Genomic DNA, 23,001 nt, shown 5'->3' on the forward strand with positions numbered 1-23,001 from the left:
GCAGACGAGAGGAGAGAAGAGAGCGAGAAGCGTGCGCGGACTTCGCCGCGAATCGCGTCCGACAACCTTCACGGCAGACGGCGAGGCCCGTCAGTCCCAGGTAAAAAGCCTACATTAGATATGCACTCATTCACACAACGGTGAGCACAAAGACGAAAAGGGCTTTACGGGGTCTCTACTCTGGGACATTTTAATTATCTGTTTATGCGTTTGCACAAGCGTTAATCATAAAGAGAGCATCACATATCATAAATATTACTGACAGGGATTGTTTTGTTTTATTTTTAACTATAAAGCCTTTTCTTTCCCCACAATTGTGCTGAGGAATTTACTGCCACTTTTCAAAACACAAACAAATCAGCGCAGCTGACGACAGACTCATATGCTTCCTCAGGGAACAGTGGTAGGGAGGGAAAAGAGAAAGAGGCAGAGGGAGAGAACAAGAGAAAGACCGAGAGAGGAAAGAGAGAGAGAGAAAGGAGGTGAGGGACAGAGGGAGAAGAGGAGAGGAAAGACGCTGACACAGGCACGCCTCCATTGCGGCTCTAGAACCCGCCCCCGCGCGGGGGGGGGGGGGGGGGGGGGGGGGGGGGGGCTGATATTAACAGGGGGGTCGAGCGGAGACACTGTATCACTGTCATCTCTTTCTCATTTAGCGCTGGCAGCTCCGAGTCACGCCCGCCCATCCCCCCCCCCCCCCCCCCCAAAAAAAAGGAGTGAAGGATTCTCACCCCTGTAAATCTCAGCGTGTCCGTCTCCAGCACGCCGCGCTGAGAGAGGGGCTCGGGGAGGGAGAACCAGCCTCTCAGCTGCTGCTCTGAGCCCCACCTCACCTCCAAGTGTCCTACCCCGGAATCCGTGTGTGTGTGTGTGTGAGGGCACTGTGTATGTGTGTGTATGTGTGTGTGTGTGTGAGGGCACTGTGTGTGTGTTTGTGTGTGTGAGTGAGGGCACTGTGTGTGTGTATGTGTGTGTGTGTAAAGGTGTATGTGTGTGTGTGTGTGTGAGGGCACTGTGTGTGCGTGTGTGTGTGTGTGAGGGCACTGTGTGTGTGTATGTGTGTGTGTAAAGGTGTATGTGTGTGTGTGTGTGTGTGTGTGTGTGTGCGCATGTGTATGAGGGTATTCTGTGTGTGTGGGCACTGTATATGCGTGTGTGTGGGTGCATGTGTGGGTGTGTTCAGGTGTGAGTGTGCAAGTGTGTGTGTGTATATGTGTGCGTGTGCGTGTACGTGCGAGTGTATGTGTGCATGTGTGTGTGTACGTGCGAGTGTGTCCGTGCGCAAGCATGTGTGTATGTAAGGGTACACCGTGTATGTGCGTGCGTTTGTATGTGAGTGCCTGTGTGTGTGTGAGGGTACTCTTGAATGTGTGTCTGTGTGTGTGCGCGCCTGTGTGTGTGTGAGGGTACTCTTGAATGTGTGTCTGTGTGTGTGCGCGCCTGTGTGTGTCTTGGTTTTGCTCAAAAAGCAGGTACGTCTCCTTGGCACGCAGCAGTCACTCGATACTGCAAAGCACAGCAATAAAAGCTGCCTGCAGCCCATGCAAGCATCAGATAAGAGGCGTGCCAATCTCCCATTGAGCAGATAATACGTCTGTGATGTCAAAGCAGAAGAAAAGGGAGTGGGCGGGGCAGTGGGGGAAAAAAGAGGAAACTCATTAAGAGTAAATCCACCGGCTTGGCCTCGGCATTAATAGGTTTCGATTAATCATCAAACGATGAAATGGTACGGGAAGAGGAGATATCCTCCAACCTTCCCCCCCCTCAGCCCCGCTATTCTCCTATCTCTTCCTCATCCGCTCACTCTCTTTCTCTCGGCCCCCTCTCCCTCTATCTCTCCCTCCCTCTCCCTCTTCTCCCATGGTCAGCTTCCCTGTACGCTGATTGCCAGGTTTCCAATGCTGGCTTTTGCAGACAAAGTAAGCAATCGATAAATCTATTGGATTATACAGCGGCCATTTAGGCGGGCCAGCCCCGGACGGCAGGGACGTCGCGGCAGAGCGCTTCCCAGTGGCAGGGACGCGGCAGAGCGCTTCCCAGTGGCAGGGACGCGGCAGAGCGCTTCCCAGTGGCAGGGACGTGGCAGAGCGCTTCCCAGTGGCAGGGACGTGGCAGAGCGCTTCCCAGTGGGAGGGACGCCGTGGCAGAGCGCTTCCCAGTGGCAGGGACGTGGCAGAGCGCTTCCCAGTGGCAGGGACGTGGCAGAGCGCTTCCCAGTGGCAGGGACGTGGCAGAGCGCTTCCCAGTGGCAGGGACGTAGCAGAGCGCTTCCCAGTGGCAGGGACGCGGCAGAGCGCTTCCCAGGGACACGCAGAACAGGCTTTCACTGCTCTTACCGCACAGCTCGCCGGCCAGCGGATCACAAAATAAATAAAAAACCCGCCCCTGATGGAAAATTAAACATGCGAGAGCGCGAGGGGGGCCGTGACCGAGGCGGGACCCCTGTCCCGGCCACAGCGGGGACGCTGTGATTTATTTCGGCAGGGCGCTGCGCGATTAGGGGGGCTGGGGAGAGGGGCAGGCGCTCCGTTTCCTTCATCTGCGCTCTCCTCCGCGTTCGGGGGCGGAAAGGGGGCGCGACGGATAAAAGCACCGCGTCCCCCCCAACACCCCCGTCCCACACCCACCCCCACCCCAGAATTATCCTGCCGCTTTTCATCCAGAGCGTCAAGGCCCGCCCGGGACCCTGAGGCGCGGCTGTCGCCCCCGTCCCGTGCAGATCTATGACGGGGTGGGGCGTCGACGCGCCCCGTGACTTTTAAACGACCTCCGCGCGCGCAGGTGACAGCCCGCGCGGGACTGCGTGTCAAAACGAATGAGCTGCTCTGACAGCCAGGAGAGGAACGTGTGAGTAGGCCTTCTGGGCCCGGAGAAATGTGAAAGGAATTTAATGTATGTGCGTGTGTGTGTGTGTGCGTGTGTATGTGTGTGGGAGTATGTATGCATGTGTGAGTGTGTGTGCATCGGTGTGTGTGTGTTTGTGTGTGTGTGTGCGTATGAGAGAGAGGTGAGAGAGTATCCAATCTGTATGAATACGAGTATGTGTACATGAGTGTACGTGTGTGTATTTTAGTTCCTCTGAGCATGTGTGTGTGCATCAGTACGTTTGTGTGTGTGTCTGTGTGTGTGTGTAAGAGAGAGAGGGTCTCCCCTGCAGTAATGCTGTAACACTGGTAGAGTCGTGTGTGTGTGTGTGTGTGTGTGTGTGTGTAAGAGAGAGAGGGTCTCCCTGCAGTAATGCTGTAGCACTGGTAGAGTGGCGTGTGTGTGTGTGTGTGAGAGAGAGAGAGGGTCTCCCTGCAGTACTGCTGTAGCACTGGTAGAGTCGTGTGTGTGTGTGTGTGAGAGAGAGAGAGAGAGGGTCTCCCTGCAGTAATGCTGTAGCACTGGTAGAGTGGCGTGTGTGTGTGTGTGTGAGAGAGAGAGAGAGGGTCTCCCTGCAGTAATGCTGTAACACTGGTAGAGTGGCGTGTGTGTGTGTGTGTGTGAGAGAGAGAGAGAGGGTCTCCCTGCAGTAATGCTTCAACACTGGTAGAGTGGCGTGTGTGTGTGTGTGTGAGAGAGAGAGAGAGAGGGTCTCCCTGCAGTAATGCTGTAACACTGGTAGAGTGGCGTGTGTGTGTGTGTGAGAGAGAGAGAGAGAGGGTCTCCCTGCAGTAATGCTGTAGCACTGGTAGAGTCGTGTGTGTGTGTGTGTGTGTGTGTGTGTGTGTGTAAGAGAGAGAGGGTCTCCCTGCAGTAATGCTGTAACACTGGTAGAGTGGCGTGTGTGTGTGTGTGTGTGAGAGAGAGAGAGGGTCTCCCTGCAGTAATGCTGTAACACTGGTAGAGTGGCGTGTGTGTGTGTGTGTGAGAGAGAGAGAGGGTCTCCCTGCAGTAATGCTGTAACACTGGTAGAGTGGCGTGTGTGTGTGTGTGTGTGAGAGAGAGAGAGGGTCTCCCTGCAGTAATGCTGTAACACTGGTAGAGTCGTGTGTGTGTGTGTGTGTGTGTGTGTGTGTGTGAGAGAGAGAGAGGGTCTCCCTGCAGTAATGCTGTAACACTGGTAGAGTGGCGTGTGTGTGTGTGTGAGAGAGAGAGAGAGGGTCTCCCTGCAGTAATGCTGTAGCACTGGTAGAGTGGCGTGTGTGTAGGAGAGTCAGCGAGCAGCTACTTCCTGCAGCGCTGCAGTATCAGGCAGCACCGGCCGCGGCCCAGAACATCATTTACCGCTCGTTACCGCCAGCGCCAGACGTCCCACGCCGGCCCTACAGGGACGCCACGGACCGCGCTACGGTAACGGGTTAGAGAACATCAGCCACCCCGACAGGACCAGACAAAGACAGCACTCTGCAGGGCGACAGCACAGACCCTAAAGCATCAGCAGGGGGGAGAGGGAGGGAGAGAGAGAGAGAGAGAGAGAGAGAGGGAGGGAGAGAGAGGGAGAGACAGGGAAGGAGAGAGGGAGGGAGAGTGAGAGAGAGAGGGAGGGAGAGTGAGAGGGAGAGTGAGAGAGAGAGAGCGAGAGTGAGAGAGAGAGGGAGAGACAGGGAAGGAGAGAGAGAGAGAGAGAGAGAGAGAGGGAGAGTGAGAGAGAGAGAGCGAGAGTGAATGCCCCATCGGGTGTATGTGTACTCATGTACACATACACCCACACCCTCTCACCCACAGGGTGAGAGAGAGAGAGCGAGAGGGGGAGAGAGAAAGAGACAGAGAGAGGGTGAGAGAGAGAGAGAGAGAGAACAGACAGGAGGCAACCCAAAGACAAACCAAGGAGAGAAACCCGCGAAATACATACGAAACTTCACGAGCGAATTCATTTCGTGTTATCGCCATCGTTTTTTTTGGAGAACAAAGGACCAGCCTGTCACCACGGCAGCAGAGAGCGTTCCGGGGAGCCGCCAGCGAAGACCAGTCAAGATGGCGACGATAGTCGATTTCCATAAGCTCGCGGCGCGCACACGCGGCCTAACACTGACGTTTTCCCCGGGTGAAAACCCCGCCGAGCTCCGATGGCGTGCCTCATTGTGCTCTGCAGATAAAAGCCTCTCGATGATCCAACTGTACCCAAAACTCCCTCTCTGTTCTCTAAAGAAGGGAACGAGAGGGCTTGCAGACACGAAAGGTCATTCCAACTGCACTGTTTCAAAAGAGGCTGAGCCGTGACAGAAAACAACACACGAGGCAGAAAAGCTTCATCAGTCGCCCCCATCGGCATGATGGGAAATTCATTCAAGGCAAAAAAAAAATTCAAACCGGGCTCAAACTTCAACCTGTAAAAGCGCCCTTCAATTAAGGAGAGAAACCTACCACCCTGCTGCAGTGCTGACTCCTGCTCCCAGCTCTCCTGTGCTAGTCCGTGTCACTGCTGTCATTTTTTAAAATTACAATAATTTGCCTCCCCTCTTGCTCCTGATTCCTTTCATATTCACATAGATTCTAATTGCGCGGCGAATGGATCCACAGCAAGCCCTGTGTTTAACTTTGAGCGCGTCTCTGAAAGGTCAGAGCCATAAATATCGCTCGCCGCATCGCGAGCGGAGAAGAAAAAGAAAAAAGAGAGAGAGAGAGAGTTCCATCTTCACCTCATTACGATTCTCTCTGAGAGAAACACACACACACACACACACGGGCCCGGTCTCTGAACCCCGGAGTTGGCCGAGGTGCCGCCAGCTGTTTTTAATCACTCTCATTAAACGCGCGGAGGCCACCGCCGCCGAAGACGACTCCGGTAATGACCGCGGGAACGTCGACGGCGGCTTTTTGAAACCATTACTTTGTATCAATAATTCAAACGCCACGGGCAGTTTGAGTCTCAAACATTCCAGGTCCTCATCGCCATGGTAACGTTTTCGAAACCCAAAGCTCTCTGTGAAGTGTCTCCATCGAGTCGACATAATTATTTTTGGCCGACGGGAGACTCGAGGGGAGTGCTTCCAGTCTCGGAGCTCAAAGCCCCCCGGTTTATCAACAGGGCCCTGGAAAGCGCAGCGGCTTTGTGCTCCCACAATGCACCGGGATGTCTTGTCTGAGGATGTCAAGTGCGGCCCAATCAACTGTAAAGAGAGAGAGAGCATAAATAAAAGAGGCCAAGAGAATGTAACGAGGAAGGGAGAGGGAGACGGAGAGAAAGAGAGGGGAAGGGAACACCGACAGAAGAGAGAGGGAGGGAGAGAGAGAGAGAGAGAGAGAGAGAGAAAAGGAGAGAGAGCGAAAGAGAGTTGATGCATTTGATTTCTCTCTAGGAAACACAAAGGCGAGAATCCTTGACAAGCGATCGCACAGAAGCTCTGATGAAGATGTATAGGCAGCGGAAGCGCGCTAGCCGAACTAGCATCCCCACACACATTACCGCAGAGCTCCGGGCACGCTCTCTGGCCCCTCAGCACCTTCAGCACCGCCATCTCCCGGGAAACCGTACCACCACACGCCGCCAATATATCTTTGATGCCAGCCAGATATCGAATCTTACGCAGCTACGATGTATAACGGTCCCCTATTCTTAATTTTTTTCCAAAATCGGCCTTGTGGGTCAGGTGACTCCTTTGTTTGCCATCTTGCCGCACCCAGCCAGGCCCAGCGCTCCATTTTTTGGAAAATCAGACCTTTCTGTTCCCCCCCCCCCGCAAGAGGGCTGGAGCCCTTTGTTTACCTTGACCAGACTGCGCCAATCGCTCTGGCTGCACTAATCCTGTTTATAATAAGCAGTCGGGTCAGCGTTGCAAGACCAACACAGGAGTCCATTTGCTCTAAACGGTTTGGCAGAGGGGCCTGAATCGTGCTCCATTAGGCTGCACTGTTACACAAGGCCACAGAACATCAGCTGAGAGTCAGCCCTGCTCAGGCTTTCAAAATGAACAAAGCAGGAAAACAGGGCAGGGCAAAAAAAAAGGGGGAACAGGACACAGCAGTCCTGGGCGGTACAGGGAAGGGGGGGGGAGTTAACCCTTTGGGTAAAAGGTTCCCGATTGGACACGGTAATCACATGACAGGTTGATGCATGGGTGCATGCGTGCGGAGGGGATTTCAGGGCCAGGGGTGGCACAGGTGCGGAGGCTGCAGTAGGCAGCGCGGAGATGGATGGGAGTGTAAGAGCAGGCGAGCGCGCTGGCGCGGGCGGGCGAGCTCGTTGGCGCTGCAGGGCGCCGCGAAGCAACCAGTCTCACGCGACGTGCCCTCATTTCACATTCCGCACCTCGAGCGCTCTCCGGAGTTCATCATTCCGCCGCGCCCGCCCTCCACCTGCAAGAGATGAGCTGCAGCGCAGCTCCCTGTCCGGTCTGCCCGAAACCCTCTCTGCCTCCCCGCCTCCCCGGCCGAAACCCTCCCCACCTTCACCCCCCGCCTCCCCGCCACCCCGCCTCCCCAGCCCGAACCCTCCCCACCTTCACCCCCCGCCTCCCCGGCCCGAACCCTCCCCACCTTCACCCCCCGCCTCCCCGCCTCCCCGGCCCGAACCCTCCCCACCTCCCCCCCCCCCCTCCTCCCCGCCACCCCCCCCACCCCCGCTAAATAAAGCAAAACAGCAGGGCTCAGCTGGCACAGCCAGGTAAAGCGCCGGTTCCTGGTTCAGAGAAACGCAGAGCTGGCTCGATCCCTGTACAGTCTGCCCGAACCGTCCCTCCCGCCTCCCCAGCCCGCTAAATAAAGCACAAGAGCGGGGCTCAGCTGGCACAGGTGGCACAGCTGGCACAGCCAGGTAAAGCGCCGGCTCCTGGTTCAGAGGCACACCGAGCCGGCTGGAGCCCTGCCAGTAACCGGAGCCCTGATAGGCCACAACCGGTACGGAGCAGGGAGCGTGACTGCGGCGCCTCCCATACTTCCACCGGGCGCCTGCGATTCGCCCCCGCGCCAGCCCGACGGGAAGCGCATCCCTCCCAGTGCCACCGCTGCGGGAAAGCGTCTCTTCTCCGGCGGAGCGCAGCGGAAAGCAGGGGCTGATTTCAGACGATTACGGAGGCCGTGCAGCCGCGTGTGCCAGTCTGCGCAGTCTGCGCTCTCTCGCCTGATTGGACGAGAGGCACGGCAGCGAGATCAGGGCCGCCCAGCCCTGTTCCTGGACCTCCACCGTCCTGGAGGTTTTCATTTCAACCCTGATTAGGCACACCTGATTCTACTAATTAGCAGCTCAATGAGATCTCTGGCTGATGAATGAGGTGCGCTTTGTTAGGGTTGGAGTGAAAAGCTACAGGACGGTAGATCACCAGGAACAGGGCTGGGCAGCTCTGGGGTAGGTTAATAAGCCAGTTCAGCTTTTTTTGTGTTCAGATAACGGTGATGGTGTGGCAGTGTTAATGAAAGAAGACCAAAATGCTCATCTTTCAGCATTTACACTCGGCTAAGGAGACAAAGGAAGGCCTTCTGTACTGGCTTTGAAGTGTTTTCCTGAGCTTTGTTTCCTTGGTGACACGGCAAACAACAGGCAAGCTTACAGAATGTCATCTTTTTTTCTGTCAACTGAAGGAGGTCATTTCAGTAAAATGAAAGGAATATACCCAAGCCTGAGGAATGGAATTGGGAAGGGGGCGGGGGGGGGGGGGGTGGTGGTGCAGGAAAGCATCTTAGGCTTAATATTTCCACTTTAATATTTCCACTCAGAAAGTAAATAGATTTTGCCTAATAATTTGAACCTTTAATGTGCTCCAGTTGTTCTCAGAAGTTAACATTTCAGGTTCACTGAGAAAGGCGTACACATACATGAGTCATGGATAAAAAACCATTTCTGTGGGAGCTTTTGTCTCAGGAGTAAACAACTTGAGACAACAGCTCCCACAACTCCTTATACACAACTCCTTATTGTTTCCCATGACACAAACCAAGATGTAATGAAAAACCAGTGAAAAAGATCTATATGCAACATAATCCTATGGTAATACTGCATATAATGGAAACGATGACCATAACAAAAGGCGCATTATAAATGAACTGTGTACAGGCACATGCAAGCACGCAAGCACGCACACACTCATACAGAGAGGCCTTAACTACTCTCTGAATAAAGGCTCTATCTGCCTGGATCCCAGGTCTGCCCTTCACTGCCATCAGAGTGTGTGGAGTGCTTTGTGATGGGAAGAGAACAATAAGTGAAATTCTCCCACAAAAATTAACCGATTTCTATGAAATTTGGTATTTCGCCCATCTCACAAACCTTCATTGAGATATAACTTTTGTATCAGTTTTTCCAGACAGGTCCCCAAGTTGATGGCAAGGTCCATCATCTCAGTTGGAACATATATATATATATATATATATGTGTACAGTTTGTGTCTGCCCTCATAGAGCCTCTGCAATTGCCAACTCTTGCTATGCTGCTTGGACCCCGGGAATCGCTGCTTGCAGCTATATTTATTATTATTAACTATTTTGTGTACACATAATTCAGAGGTAAGGAGTAAGGAGGTAAAAAGAATGTAGGCTAATGCTTATAAATGTGTATGCACACACGCACAGGCAGGTACGCACAAATGCACACGCAGGAATGCACGTACACATGCACACACACAGGCAAGTATGCGCACACACACACACACACATGCACGCACACACACGCACAAAGAGACGTTAATTACCCTCTGACTAAAGGCTCTATCTGCCTGCATCCCAGATCTGTCCTTCAATGTGTGGAGTGTTTTTTGATGGGAGGAGAACAATAAGTGCCTGGCAGGCAAGGTCTTTCACCGCGTGTGTGACACTTGATGTTGGGGAAAGCTCTGAAGTGCCGCTTCTGTGATCTGCTCATTCCGATGAGCGGCACGTAACATTAACCTTCTTCGAATCGCTGCAGTGAAATAAAATTAAATGTGCCTCGTGCACAGCAAACCGTGATCCACGTTAATTAGCGCTGACCCGAAACACAGACTTCAAAGCTGACTGGGAGACTGGATGCATGTAGCGCTGCTGCTGCACCGCGCACCGACACTCTGAGGCACATCAACCGCGTACTGACTGCAGACGGCACAGGGAGGACGCAAGTCACTGCGTAATTAGAGATGAGAAGCACAGAGACGCTCGCAGACACTGTTCACTTAGTACAGAAACACCCAGACACTGTTCACTAAGTACAGAAGCACCCAGACACTGTTCACTCAGTACAGAAACAGAAACACTCACTGACACTGTTCATACAGTACAGAAACGGGCACTGTTCACTCAGTACAGAAGCACCCAGACACTGTTCATTTAGTACATAAACACAGACACTGTTCACTTAGTACAAAACACTCACATAAAATGGTCACTTAGTACAAGAACACTCAGGCACTGTTCACTTAGTACAGAAACACAGACACTGTTCACTAGTACATAAACACTCACATATACTGTTCACTTAGTACAGAAACACTCACAGACACAGTTCCCTTAGTATAGAAACAGAAACACTCACCAAGGGGTCTTTTCTGACTGTGCTCATCATCCCCCTGGACCTGAAAAGAGAAGACATAAGAACAATAAAGAGTCTGGCATGTTCCACTGATTTTGGGAGACCCCTGAGAATCAAGGGAGAAGCCGCTACCAAGCATCCAGACTCGAGGAAATTAACGTGAACTTCGAAATACTCCCCAAGCTGGAGGTTTCTCAGATCTGCTGCATTTATATACACATCAAAAGACAGTGGATAAGATTCCATCAACATTTGGCCTTCATTTTGACTTGAAACAAGTTTTTTCTTTTTTTTTTTTTTTTTTTAAAGCTCAGCACTAAAAGTAGTCTCGCCAAACTGAGTTGGTGAAAGTGAAAAGTGTAGCCCTTGCATTTAAAGCTACAGTCGAATGTAATACTGCTTGAATCCAGGTCAGTGTCATGAGCAAAAGCCTGGTGGTTAGAACCCAGATAGGTGTGGGGTCATGTTGGAGACGTACAGGTGGGTTGGTGTTCCCTACACAAACAGTTAAGAGGGAAAATGACCATCCCGGTTTGTGTAGATCAGCCCAGAAAGCTTTCAGACAAGATGATCATTCTAAGGGACCACAGCGATGTGTACATACATAAGGTCCATCAAAACAAGCAGACTAATCCAAGTGCCTGAAAACGACCATCCCAGACGGCCAAGGCAGGCATCGGTAAATCTCCTCACTGTGGCTCCAGCTGCCGACATTTTCTTCCAGAAGAATTCGCCCCTTCCAATTCTTTCCTTCTCTCGGCTTTAGAATCTAGCGTCCTCCTCTGAACTTCCTGAACAAACAATGTGTGATTTTCCCCCATGTTATAAAAGAGGGGGGGGGGGGCGGTGGGGTTCTGGCTAATTGTGTTATGTTCCCCGAGCCGCGGGGATCCGTGCCTCTTTGCTCCGAGCTCCCGGCTCATTTACCACACCGGGGCTCCCCGCTTTGCCATGGCAATAGCTGAAGGCGAGCTCTCGCTAAGCACGCGAGGAAAATCAGTCACGTCACCAGAAACTTTAAATTACCCTTTCTAACCCCCCGCCTACCCCCACCCCTCCACCACCTCTGGCATCCTCTGTGCCAGGAGAGAGAGAGAGAGAGAGAGAGAGAGAGAGAGAGAGAGATAGTGACACTGAAAGAGAGCAGAGAAGTGCGACTGGGGTTTCTTTCTGATTTATGAACACCCCTCAGACTGACAATTACTGCACTCTCCGCTGTTTGCAGAGCGCACTTTAAACAAGCCGTAAATCCACCTCGGACCCGCGCGCGGCACGCCACTGCACCGCCGGGGCACACCGCGCGCACCGAGACAGTCGGGAGAGAGCGAGACACAGCGAGTCTGTACACAGAGGACTGCCCACCAAACACAGCACAAACCCACTTTCAGCTATCCAAGAGCGTCCAATCCTCCAGTCTCCCGCTCATCCGCTTCTACAGCCCTGCTGTTGCCATGGCACCATTTTTTACAAATGTTTTTTTTTTTTAAATCTGACTTTTAACTCCCTTCCGTAAATATTTTACCACAGTGCACACAAGTCCAAATTTACTCCGGAGGTACAAGGCAAAGGGCAGCTTGTAAGCAAACGTGTGCCGGCGTGATAAAATTTACCGTAAACAGAGACAGCCATGTGTCGACTGAAACACGGGCCTGTTTTGTTTGCTGAAACGACTACAGAATATATTATTCAACAGAAACAAACAAGAAACTCAAGCACTAATTTAAAGGGCTTAATTCTTCTTTCAGGCTGGCTGGCTGACGCATGCACAGGAATCGCTTGTGATGAGCACACAGGTAACCTAGCTGCAGTTCACCTTGCCCAGTCTCCTTCTCTGCCAGGTATCTCTTCCAAAATGGTTTATTAATCTCTCCAGAGACACTGAGATTAATGCATGTTAAATAAAGGCTAAGTCCTCATCTGGATGATGTGAGAGGCCAACACAATGCCCAGGCACAAATGATTAAGGCCAGTCTGGATCAGGTTTGAGTCTGACAGTGAGCAGTGGGGCTCTGGTTCGCAGGCAGCTCCCCTCATCGCCCATCCGAACGCTGGAGCCAGGATCCCGTGGGGATAGCGTCGGCGCTCGGGCCTGTGCCAGCTGTTTATGAGCAGCGCAGACACATCTTCTGGGCCCCGCAATAATGTCAGGCTGAAGAGCGAACGTCTAAATCAAACCCTTTCCTGGGAGGAAAGAGAAGACGCAAGAGAGAAGGTGATAAGCCCTCTGCCCCCCCCCCCCAATCTGTTCACAACTGTGCACCTGAGAAGACGCAAGATAGAAGGTGATAAGCCCTCTGCCCCCCCCTCCCCTCCCCTTCATCCTTTCATAACTGCACACCTGCTGATGAACAACACACCCATTATGTGCTTATTCTATATCTCATTCCAAAACCATGGGCATTGATACAGAGTTAGACACATCTTTTGGGGCCTGCAAGATAGAAGCCCCCTGCCCCCCCCTCCCCATCATCCTTTCACAGCTGTGCACCTGCTGATGAACAAGAGAGGTGATAAACACACGCACACGCACACGCACATATGTATACATACATACCAATATGCGCTTATTGAACATCTCGTTCCAAAACCACAGGCGTTAATATGAAGTTAGACCCCATTTGCTGCCGTAACAGCCCCCACTCTTCTGGGAGGGTTTTCGGTAGGAAAACGGCCGCGGGGATTCGCTTCCATTCAGCCACAAGAGCATTAGTGAGGTCGGGCACCGATGTTGAGCATAAGGCCTGGCTCGCAGTCGGAATGCCAATTCAGCCCAAAGGGGTTCGATGGGGTAGAGGGCAGGGCTCGCTGTATGCTGTAGCATTAAGATTTCCCTTCACTGGAACTAAGAGGCCTAGCCCAAACCATGAAAAACAGCCCCAGACCAAAAGGGTGTACAGATGCTTTTGGTCATATAGTGTGTGTGTATATATATACACACACACACACATATACACACAGACACACATCCAATCATATGGCAAAGTGGGAGGTGGAGGAGTAGGAGGGAAAGTCTAATTAACTTAAATCATTTCTACCTTATCTAGTTTTTTTAAAAACCACAGGTGGTCTAATACCATTGGCCTGTAGTGTAGTAGAATCTGAGTGTGTATTGAACACTGCAGCAGGAACTCTTAAGCTTCTTAGCAATTTCTCACTGGGAATAACCTTCTTGTAAGAATGTTTACTTGGCCCCGCACATCTAACCCTAACTCCTTCTGCTTTGCCATATGTCTTGCAGCTTTAGTGCATGTTTTACTTGCACTACAGGCTAAAGGTATTAGGCTAACAGTGGTTAAAAAAAACTGTAAGATAGATAAAATTTCAGTCAATTTAACTACCTCTCCACCCACCTACCAACCCTCCACCACCCACTTTACAAAATTACTGGATAGACTTCCAATAATGGAAGTGTAATTAATGCTGAAGGAGCTCAATTTGAGCTCCGTGTCTAAGATTTATTTATTTTATTTTTTTAAAGTAAAACTCATCTTTTTGTGTTATTGTAGGTAGAATTTGAAAGAAAATGTTTATACTTTGGTTTGTTATTTAATAAATGCACACCTATTAACTGAATGTTTCTCTAACTAAAGTTTAAAAAAAAACAAAAAAAAAACAAACCAAAGGTGGCCTAATACTTTTGGCCAATACTTGTATATATATTTTTCCCCTGTAAAAAAAAATGAGCAATGCACTGGAGAGGTGGAGACTGGCACTGAATTCAGTGTTGGGCAGGCTGGATTTTTAATGCCCGTAGCCAGCGATCACTGCCTGAGTGGGGAGAATGTGTGCATGGCTCACCTGCACCAGGGCCAGAGATACAGAGACAAGGCCAGAGCGGCCCCAGGTCCCTCAGATTTCAGAGGAGAGGCACAGTATAAATGGCCTGTACGTACCATCAATATATTCCCAATCAGTTCTGCAACCTGTTAAATACAGATGTAAAACTGTGACAGCGCTCAAAATTATGAAGAGAAACGAAAGTAAACCAATACGTCAAATATTCAAACAAGATAATCTGAATGTATTCATATTGATACTGAATTAACTTATTGCGCTATTTAAAAAAATTATTATTATTTTTTTAGATTTATTCAAGATTTATTTTTGTGGTCCAGCTAAAACATACTCTGTAAAGAAAACTGCCCGGTATATATATATATATAAAAAGAAAACAGCCCTTAATCAGCCATTAATTTAAAGTAGAGTAGTGCCACTGCATTCTTTGGACAAATTTATAATGAATTTGTTTTGTGCCTGTACTTTATGGGTCTAATGACGTTTTTTTTATTCAAAGATGACGGGAAAAGGAGAGGAATGTGGTCCAAAATTCAACCCAAATATAAAATGGGTGGCTATTAAGACTATTAGTCTGCCAGAATGCGTCATCTGGACTACTGCCACAACTTCTGTCATATATTACAAATATTAAGTTCCACATTACATTTTTGTAATCCACATTGATTACAAGTACTGGACCTTTTTATCTCTCTCTTTTAAAAAAAAAAAAAAAAAAAAAATTTAAGAGAACAGACTTTATGTTCCTGTAGCATCCATCAGTGTCAGACAGGATACCGTTATTGTGGTAATTTATCACAGAAAAAAAAAAAAATCGCAGCGCATTAGCTGAAATGGAATTCCGTAATCACTTAGCCCAGTCTGAACGCTAAAGAACACTGATACTCACACAAAGGATGACGGATTTCCTATCGGTCACAGAACACGCACCACAGCCTGCAGAGATTTGAACAGAAAATGGCCGAGCAATTTTATTCTTATTACTCTTAGAGATGGGGGGTGTGGGGGGGGGGGGGCAGGAAGGGGCGAGCAGGAAGGAGGGAGCACCGGCGCGAGCCTCATCTCCTACGGCCCCAGTGCCTCTGGAGCGGATGAAAAATGGTGAATTATTGCTCTGCTGTGCAGCGACTCGCTGGGTCAATTCCACCGCTGCCTCCCTCCGACTGAACGGGCTGTAACACCAACGTGTGTGTGCGTGTGCGTGCGTGTGCAAGTGTGTGCGTGTGTGCGTGTGCAAGTGTGTGTGTGTGTGCGTGCGTGTGTGTGTGCAAGTGTGTGCAAGTGTGTGTGTGTGTGCGTGCGTGCGTGCGCAAGTGTGTGTGTGTGTGCGTGCGTGTGTGTGTGCAAGTGTGTGCGTGTGCAAGTGTGTGTGTGTGTGCGTGCGTGTGCAAGTGTGTGTGTGTGTGTGTGTGTGCGCGTGTAAGGATGTGTGTAAGTGTGTATGCGCATATGTAAATGTGTGCGTGTGTGCATGCAAGTGTGTGTGTGTGCGTGTGTACACGCATGTGTGTGTGAGTGTGTGTGTAAATGTGTGTGTGTATGTGTGTGTGAGAGTGTGTGCGTGTCTCCTCTGTCCATCCACTCCACCCTCCACACCCCTGGAAATGGGATTAAATGACAATACGGAACAATACGGTCCCCATTACGCTACATCATACGGCTCCTGCAGTTCCGCACGTCGGAGTAAAAAACGCTCGGAACGCTAACGGTCCTGCCGATGCCAGTCCGCGTCCGCGGCACTTCAAAGGTAATTGAAGACAAGCGGGCTCTGAATTCCCGGACACCGATCGGCACAAATGGCGGTTTGACAGGACAATTTAAAAGCCTCGGCATGACGAGGGGTCTTTTCATTTTCAGGGCACTCTCTGAGGAAACTCCGCTTTACTTAAAGAACTGCAAATGGCACTGAAAGTGCACACAATTACAAGAAAGAAAGAAAAGAAAAAAAAAGAAGTCATATCTGAGCCTCAATGGGCATTGAATTTTAATGGACCGTGAATTCCATTATGTAATGTCAAAACAATCAGAGCAATCGTAAAAATAGCAGCCAGTATGTACAGTAAAGCGAAAAGTGTGCGTGGGGGGTTGGGGGGTTAATTACAATGTAAAGGCACATAATTGCATGTGAATTTGCCAAAGCTAATACATACCTAATGCATGCACAGTGCATTTCATAAATCAAATCAAAGTTATCCTATTAAATTGCACTGAATTTCCATCCCATACATTTTCACAAACTAATCTACCTGGCACAAAATACTTAAATTCATTTAGGGGATCAACTAAGTGAACTACAAGAAATTCTTCAGGTTGAGTTCTGTTAGTAGAACGAGGGGGCATAAATGGCAATTATCAAAAGGTAAATTCCACACAGACATTAGGAAGAATTTTTTCACGTAGGGAGAAGTCAATGTGTGGCATAGCCAGCCAGGTCATGTAGTAGAGGCAGTAACTCTGGGGATTTTCAAGACTAGGCATGATACAGTGTTCGATACTATCTAGTCTGTAGGTAATCAGAGCACTAATTTAGAAAATGGCAAGCATTGTTGGGCTGAATGCCCTGTTTTTGTCATTATGTTATGTTATGTTATGTTATGTCATGTTATGTTATGTTACAACCAAGTCAGAAGCAAATATTCCACGCTACAGCTAGCAAGGTAATAAACCAAATAGAGTTTTAAATCTTAAGAGATGAAGTAAGATTACAGAAACCCCAGAAATACTTTTTTGTCCATTCCTACAAAACAACTCCAAAGTTTTTGACAGATGAAAAAATATTCTGATTTAAATGCAACGAGTGAATTGCAGACAGTGCGTCAAGAACTGCAATCAAAATGAAATTCTGAGTCAAAAAACTGCTATGCCAATCAAAACAGATATCTCCATCCCCATTATTACCGTTCTGACTCACACGGGAATACGACCTAATGTTCAATCGCATCAAGTGCAGAGACCTCAGAAAGTATTCACCCATTGAACCTTATCACATTTTATCCTGTTACACCTTAAAAAAATGTAATGCATTGAAATATTTTTTCCTCCTTCACCAACAGACAAAATTCAACACGTTTATGATGTGGGGGAAAAAATGTTTTATTCAACAACAAATTCACTCTGGGGGGCCAATGCTGTAAACCCTCCCACCCCCCAGGATTCAAATACTTCATAGATTTGGCTGCATTTACAGGTGAGTCTCCATGGGTCTGCACAAGCTTTACACATTTAGATTTTTGAATTTTTGCCCATTCCTCCACAGAAATGTTCTCCAACTGCCAAAATTACACAGAGTTTTCAGGGGACAACAGTGTTGAGATCATACCACAGATTTCACGTGGGATAAAAAATCTGGATTCAGGCTGGGCCATTCCTGAATACTGACTTTCCCGTTTCAGATACCTTTCTGTACTGTTTTCGCCATGCGCTATGGGTCATTATCTTGTTGGAACATAAATCTTTGCCCTGAATGCTAATCTGTTTCGGACTGAAACAGGTTCTACTCAAAAATTGTATTTGGCTGCATTCATCTTGCATCCCTCCTGATGAAACCACCATGACTGACAGCAGGGATGGTGTTACTTGGATAACAGGGCCGTGTTTTTTTGTGCGCCAAACATAGAACTTGGTTTCATCAGTATGACCAAAGAGCTCAAATTCAGGCTCATCAGACCACATGTTCTTCCAGAAGGTCTCAGGGACTGTAAAATGGCTTCTGACAAACTCCGGGCATGACTCAGTGTTGGCCTTTCTCTTCTCCTGAAGAGGCCAAATCCGTGAAGTGCCAAAGACACTGTTGATCTCTGGACACGTATTTAATTTCAGCCAATGAGCTCTGTCTGTGTTGTAGCTGGCCTCTTGATCACACCCGTGACAATATCCCTTCTCATTCGGTTTCTTAGTCAAGTAGGACAACCTGACCTTGGTAGTGTCTTGGTTGTGCCATGTTATTTCCATTTTGTTACAATGGACTTAACAGTGCTCCAAGCAAGGTTCAAAGCTTTGGCTATTTTTTTACACCCTTCTCCAGCTATTTTCCTCCTAACAACTTCATCTTGAAGTACCATGGACAGTTCTTTAGTCTTCACTGCAGTATGATGGCTCAGATCGGCTGTTTCAGTGATATTTATACTGCAATCATGCAATTTAACATAACCGGATTCAAAATCAACAGGTGGACCTTGTTAACATATTTAGTGTGATCTCTCATATTTAGTTAGAATTCAATTGGCCAGATTTAAGTTGTTGATTTAAAAGGGGGTGAATACTGAACAATTCAGTCATTTTCAGGTATATTTCTTATACAATTCTGACGATACCTAAATACTTCATTTCATTTTTATATTATAGAGTAGAGATGCTGATTTTCAATTATTTCACAGTTCGAGTGATCACATAATGAGCTTGATCTGTAGCACAGAATCTATTTTTAGAATGCATCTTGGGCCGGACGGCACCACTTAACATAACATACACACATCAGTACCCAAGTGTTTATACCATAATAAAGTCTTCATGTTGAGCATATTGTGTCAATAAACACAGTGTCAGATATGATACAAATAATTTTATTCTTAACTCACAAATGTTGCGGCTCAATTCTGATTGACTGGGACATGCGCATTATTTTTCCAGATCCCTAGCTATGAAGTAGTGCCTGCAAAAGTTAAACCATCGTTCTAAATGAATGCACATCAGTCCGACTCTATAAAGTGGGAATTTGTAAGTGCTAGTACGTCAACAGCTACCGTATCATACCTGCGACAGTGTAGCTTGATGTCCATGAATGACTGTATAGAGAGTACCAAGTCTAGTTACTGTACAGCTTGATGACACTTATATACAGTAGTTTAGCTGAGTTTTTAAAATATAATTCAGTAGTTGGGTAGCTAGCTATCAGTGATGACAAACATACGCGACCATTTTGACATAAAACCAGACTGAATTTCAATATTAAGTAACGTAGCCCTGTTTAGGTAGAAAGACGAGTTTATATTGCCAAGTGGTATAGGCTATGGGATATCTGATGGACTACTTAAGCAACGTTTCCATTGCCAAGGAATCACATATTTGGAATTGACAGAGGTAGTAAATTTGCCTCGGGCAGGTTCCCTCTGCACAGGGCATTCAAACTGTTCATATTACATGAATAAATATGCTTCATTTCATCGTCCTCCTCCTTTTTTTTCCCTACAATAAATTAACAAATGGAGCCAAGTTGCACATGCACGGCTTTTATGAGAAAATAAAGGTCAAGCAGGCACGTATCCAACGGGAAATCAATCAATCCGCTACTCGTACCCGTCCCTGTTCTAGATCGTTATTTATTTTGGAGTAGAAAAAAAAAAGTCCTATTTGCATATTTTTAAAAAAATTTGACTTCACTTCTGAAGGCACTGCATCGGGCTTACAGTGGATTCTCTTAAAAGGGGCAGTGGGTACAGAGGGTATTTTAAGAATGATTCCAGCAGGGTGCTTTTTGAAATACTCCCAGCTCCTGCACAGGGGCTCAGCAGGACCCAGCCCTCCGGGCCTTCCCTCCGCACTCAGACGACGTGCAGTCTGCGCACGATTCCCCAGTAATCTCCTGTGACAGGTGGTTTTTAAGTGATTCTCCAGAGGAGCCCCGAGATCTCCCCCTGATGTACCCGTTAAAAACGAGATCACGTCCCTTTCCGTCCCAAAAAAACTCCAGTTTTCTTAGGGGCTTACATAAATCTGCTTGCAAATAAAGCACGCTTCGCTCACCATCTTTACGATGAGCTGTTTACAACCAGCAGTGCAGTTTACAAACCTCTGTGGTACAAAGATAGATAGAGAGGGAGTGACAGAGAAAAAGAGATAAAACACGGTAAATTTCTTTCCTTGCCAACTGCTTAAATACAACAGACTTCCAAAACCAGCAAATAGTGGACGGTAATGGTGATCAACACAAATGATAAATAAACAAGTTATCCTCGAGAAATAAGAAAATTCAAGTGGCAGTTAATGACCACTGGCACGATGCAATCCCTAATAACCAATCAATTACTCGACAGAGAATAATGATAATCAAGCTCAGGAATTTTGTTCATTAACCCATTTATACCATGACAATTATTATTGCTATCAAACATTATACAATGTGTATATGTTCCTATTTTTTTGTTGGTATATACACATTACACTGGCAACATTTAGAGAATGCTTTTCCTTCCCATACATGAACAGAGGGACAGCAGGATGGAGAGAGGGAGAGTGAGAGAGAGAAAGAGAGGAGAGAGAGAAAGCCACTTTCTGTCCTTCGCAAAAAATGTATACGAAAAATGTTCACGAGCGAGAGAGAGAATGAGAGAATACAAGGCAGATTCCAAAATTTTAAGTGGCTGAGAAAATATCTTGTCTGCAAGAAGACCTGAAGGCCTGAGAATTGATCAGCATTCCCGGTACTTGTTAACACCGATCCGAGGCAGGGCTTAACTGGGGACTCCTTCTGCGACTGCACACCCTTCCCGGGGCTACTAAATAAGCATCATCCAATCAGTGCTGCACACTCCAGGCCTCGCCTCTCTCCTCCTCTCCACACCTTTGATTTTCCAGCTCACGCAGCACGCCGCACGGCTGATTTCTCCCGCCTTTTCGAGCCTCCGAAGCCCTTTTCTGCCGCGCTCGGGGCCCGGCGATCCGCTCCACGCGTCAAAATGTAATTATTTTCTGACACGAGTCCCTCTAATGCATGACCTCTAACGAACACTTCAGAGGGCGCGCGCGCATAAAATGAAGATTGATCGGAAAAATGCAAACGAGCGTCCGTCTTAAAATGCATTCCTCCTGGGGGGGGGGGTTGTGTGTGTGTGATTGATCGCCAATTTATCAATACCTCTCATAAAAGTGATATGTTAACAATGCATGCCACTTCTGCTGGGGAGCAGTATCGATTCGCCATATCCATAGTTAATGAGCGCGGAACTGCAAAACAAGTCGACGGGCAAGAGCTAGCACGTGAAAGCGAGGATTCAATGAAATTATTTTCAACCAGGAACAGCAGGAAACACCCTGTCTGAATTGTCTTACTGTCTTACACTGTTAAGTCATTGCAAAAAACTTGCATCTGAAAAAAGGCTTAATTTTTTTGTGTATGTACTGTATGCAGTATTTGTTTCAAGCCCTAGCAAACTCAGTTGTGACCCACATACTGCCATTCTCTGGGAAGATTTCAAGTCCCTCCTGCTCTTCCAGTTAAACATTTACAGGAATTTTCTGACATGATTATTTTTAGTAGCACGCATCACAGTTGAAGGAATACATGAATATTGCGTGTAAACTACAAAAAGTCTGTTCGAATACATCTGAAATGACAAAATGCGACAGAAATATACCTGCCATTAAGCTGCCATGAGAGTAAATGGCTATAAAAAAGACTAAAATATGGAACACTCACTATAAGTGGAAAGGCCTATGCATGTTTTATGAATGTGATTAAATTGACAGAGATCTTTTTGGGAGAGGGGGGTGCTTTCCATTTCACTCGCGTCTCCTGGTTGTTGCTGCTTCGTGAGAATGTTTCATGGAGGTTGTATTCCCCACTTCCATGTTGAAGGTTCACGAGCTGAATCCGTAATATGACTGACCATCATTTTTTTTTTGTTTGTTCTTTGAACCTTTTCCACTTTCTGGAATTCTAGTCTTCATTCACTTTTACAGAACAGGAGCCAAGGTCAGAGGCACAAGCAACTAGCCTCACTGGATGCAACAGATCAAAAATGTAAAAAATGTAATAAAAAAAATATATATATATATGTATATGTATATGAAATGTGTATATATATACACTCATCGGCCACTTTACTGCTCGTTATCGCAAATATCTAATCAGCCGAATCACGTGGCACCAACTCAATGCATTTAGGCATGTAGACATAGTCAAGATGATCTACTGAAGTTCAAACCAAGCATCAGAATGGGGAAGAAAGGTGATTTAAGTGACTTTGAACGTGGCATGGTTGTTGGTGCCAGACGGGCTGGTTTGAGTATTTCAGAAACTGCTGACCTACTGGGATTTTCACGCACAACCATCTCTAGGGTTTACAGAGAATGGTTCGAAAAGTCCAATGAGTGTATACATATATATATATATATATATATATATATAAAGCAAGAACATATAGAAAAATGTCAATTGATTCTGGCATGTGGCTTTGGCCACTGGATCATTTCATTCAGTTGATTGCGCTGGCAAAGGTTTCCCATCACAACCGGGGTAAATATAGCATGTGGTCAGGATGCAGTGTGCCTTTGAAGGCTATTGATTCAAACAGCAGCGGGATCTTATTACAGCTTCTGTTTGGGCCTCGGCAGCCTGAGAGCCCTGCTGAGCAGCGGCGGCTTCTGACTGCTGGTGATTTGTCCATGTAGAAGTTATTACGGGAAGAGAGCCGGTCTCCCCTGCAGAGCACACATCTGTGGGGGAGAGCAGCGAGCTTTTCAAACTTTCGGCGACAATAATAACGCTGCACAAATTCTGAGGGACAATCTGAAAACTCAAGCTGTCTCGAGAAGGCGGGGAGGATCGGCGAGAGGGAACCGCGAATCCTTTCCCCTGCCCGCGTTGTTTTCACAGCAAAAAAAGCTTCCTAGTTTTTTGGGGAAGAGAGGTTTACCAGAGGAGAGGCGTAAAAAAAAAAGACAGCCGCAACTTAAACTTGTAAAACAAGGCGAAGTTTGCGGAGTGATGTAAGAATCGTCTGTGAGGCAGAAATTGGTGTATCAAAGCAAATGGTGGTGGTGGGGGGGGGGGGGGGATGGTGCGGAACGTGCCCGGCATTCGGAACGCACCTGCCGCCCCCGGCGCCAGCGCCCGTCATCAATCTGAG

At 47.9% G+C, this 23,001-nt stretch overlaps 1 protein-coding gene across 1 annotated transcript in view; it reads right to left on the bottom strand.

Annotated features, from left to right (window-relative positions):
- Positions 1-23,001, bottom strand: part of b3glcta (beta 3-glucosyltransferase a) — a 79,812-nt gene that overhangs the window by 38,046 nt on the left and 18,765 nt on the right. The window contains exon 3 of the mRNA XM_035383734.1: positions 10,364-10,403. Within this exon, the coding sequence (XP_035239625.1) occupies positions 10,364-10,403 (40 nt within the window). The remainder of the gene's footprint in view (positions 1-10,363; positions 10,404-23,001) is intronic.

The sequence above is a fragment of the Anguilla anguilla genome, chromosome 12, assembly GCF_013347855.1.
Source record: "Anguilla anguilla isolate fAngAng1 chromosome 12, fAngAng1.pri, whole genome shotgun sequence".
Classification (NCBI taxonomy): Eukaryota; Metazoa; Chordata; class Actinopteri; order Anguilliformes; family Anguillidae; genus Anguilla; species Anguilla anguilla.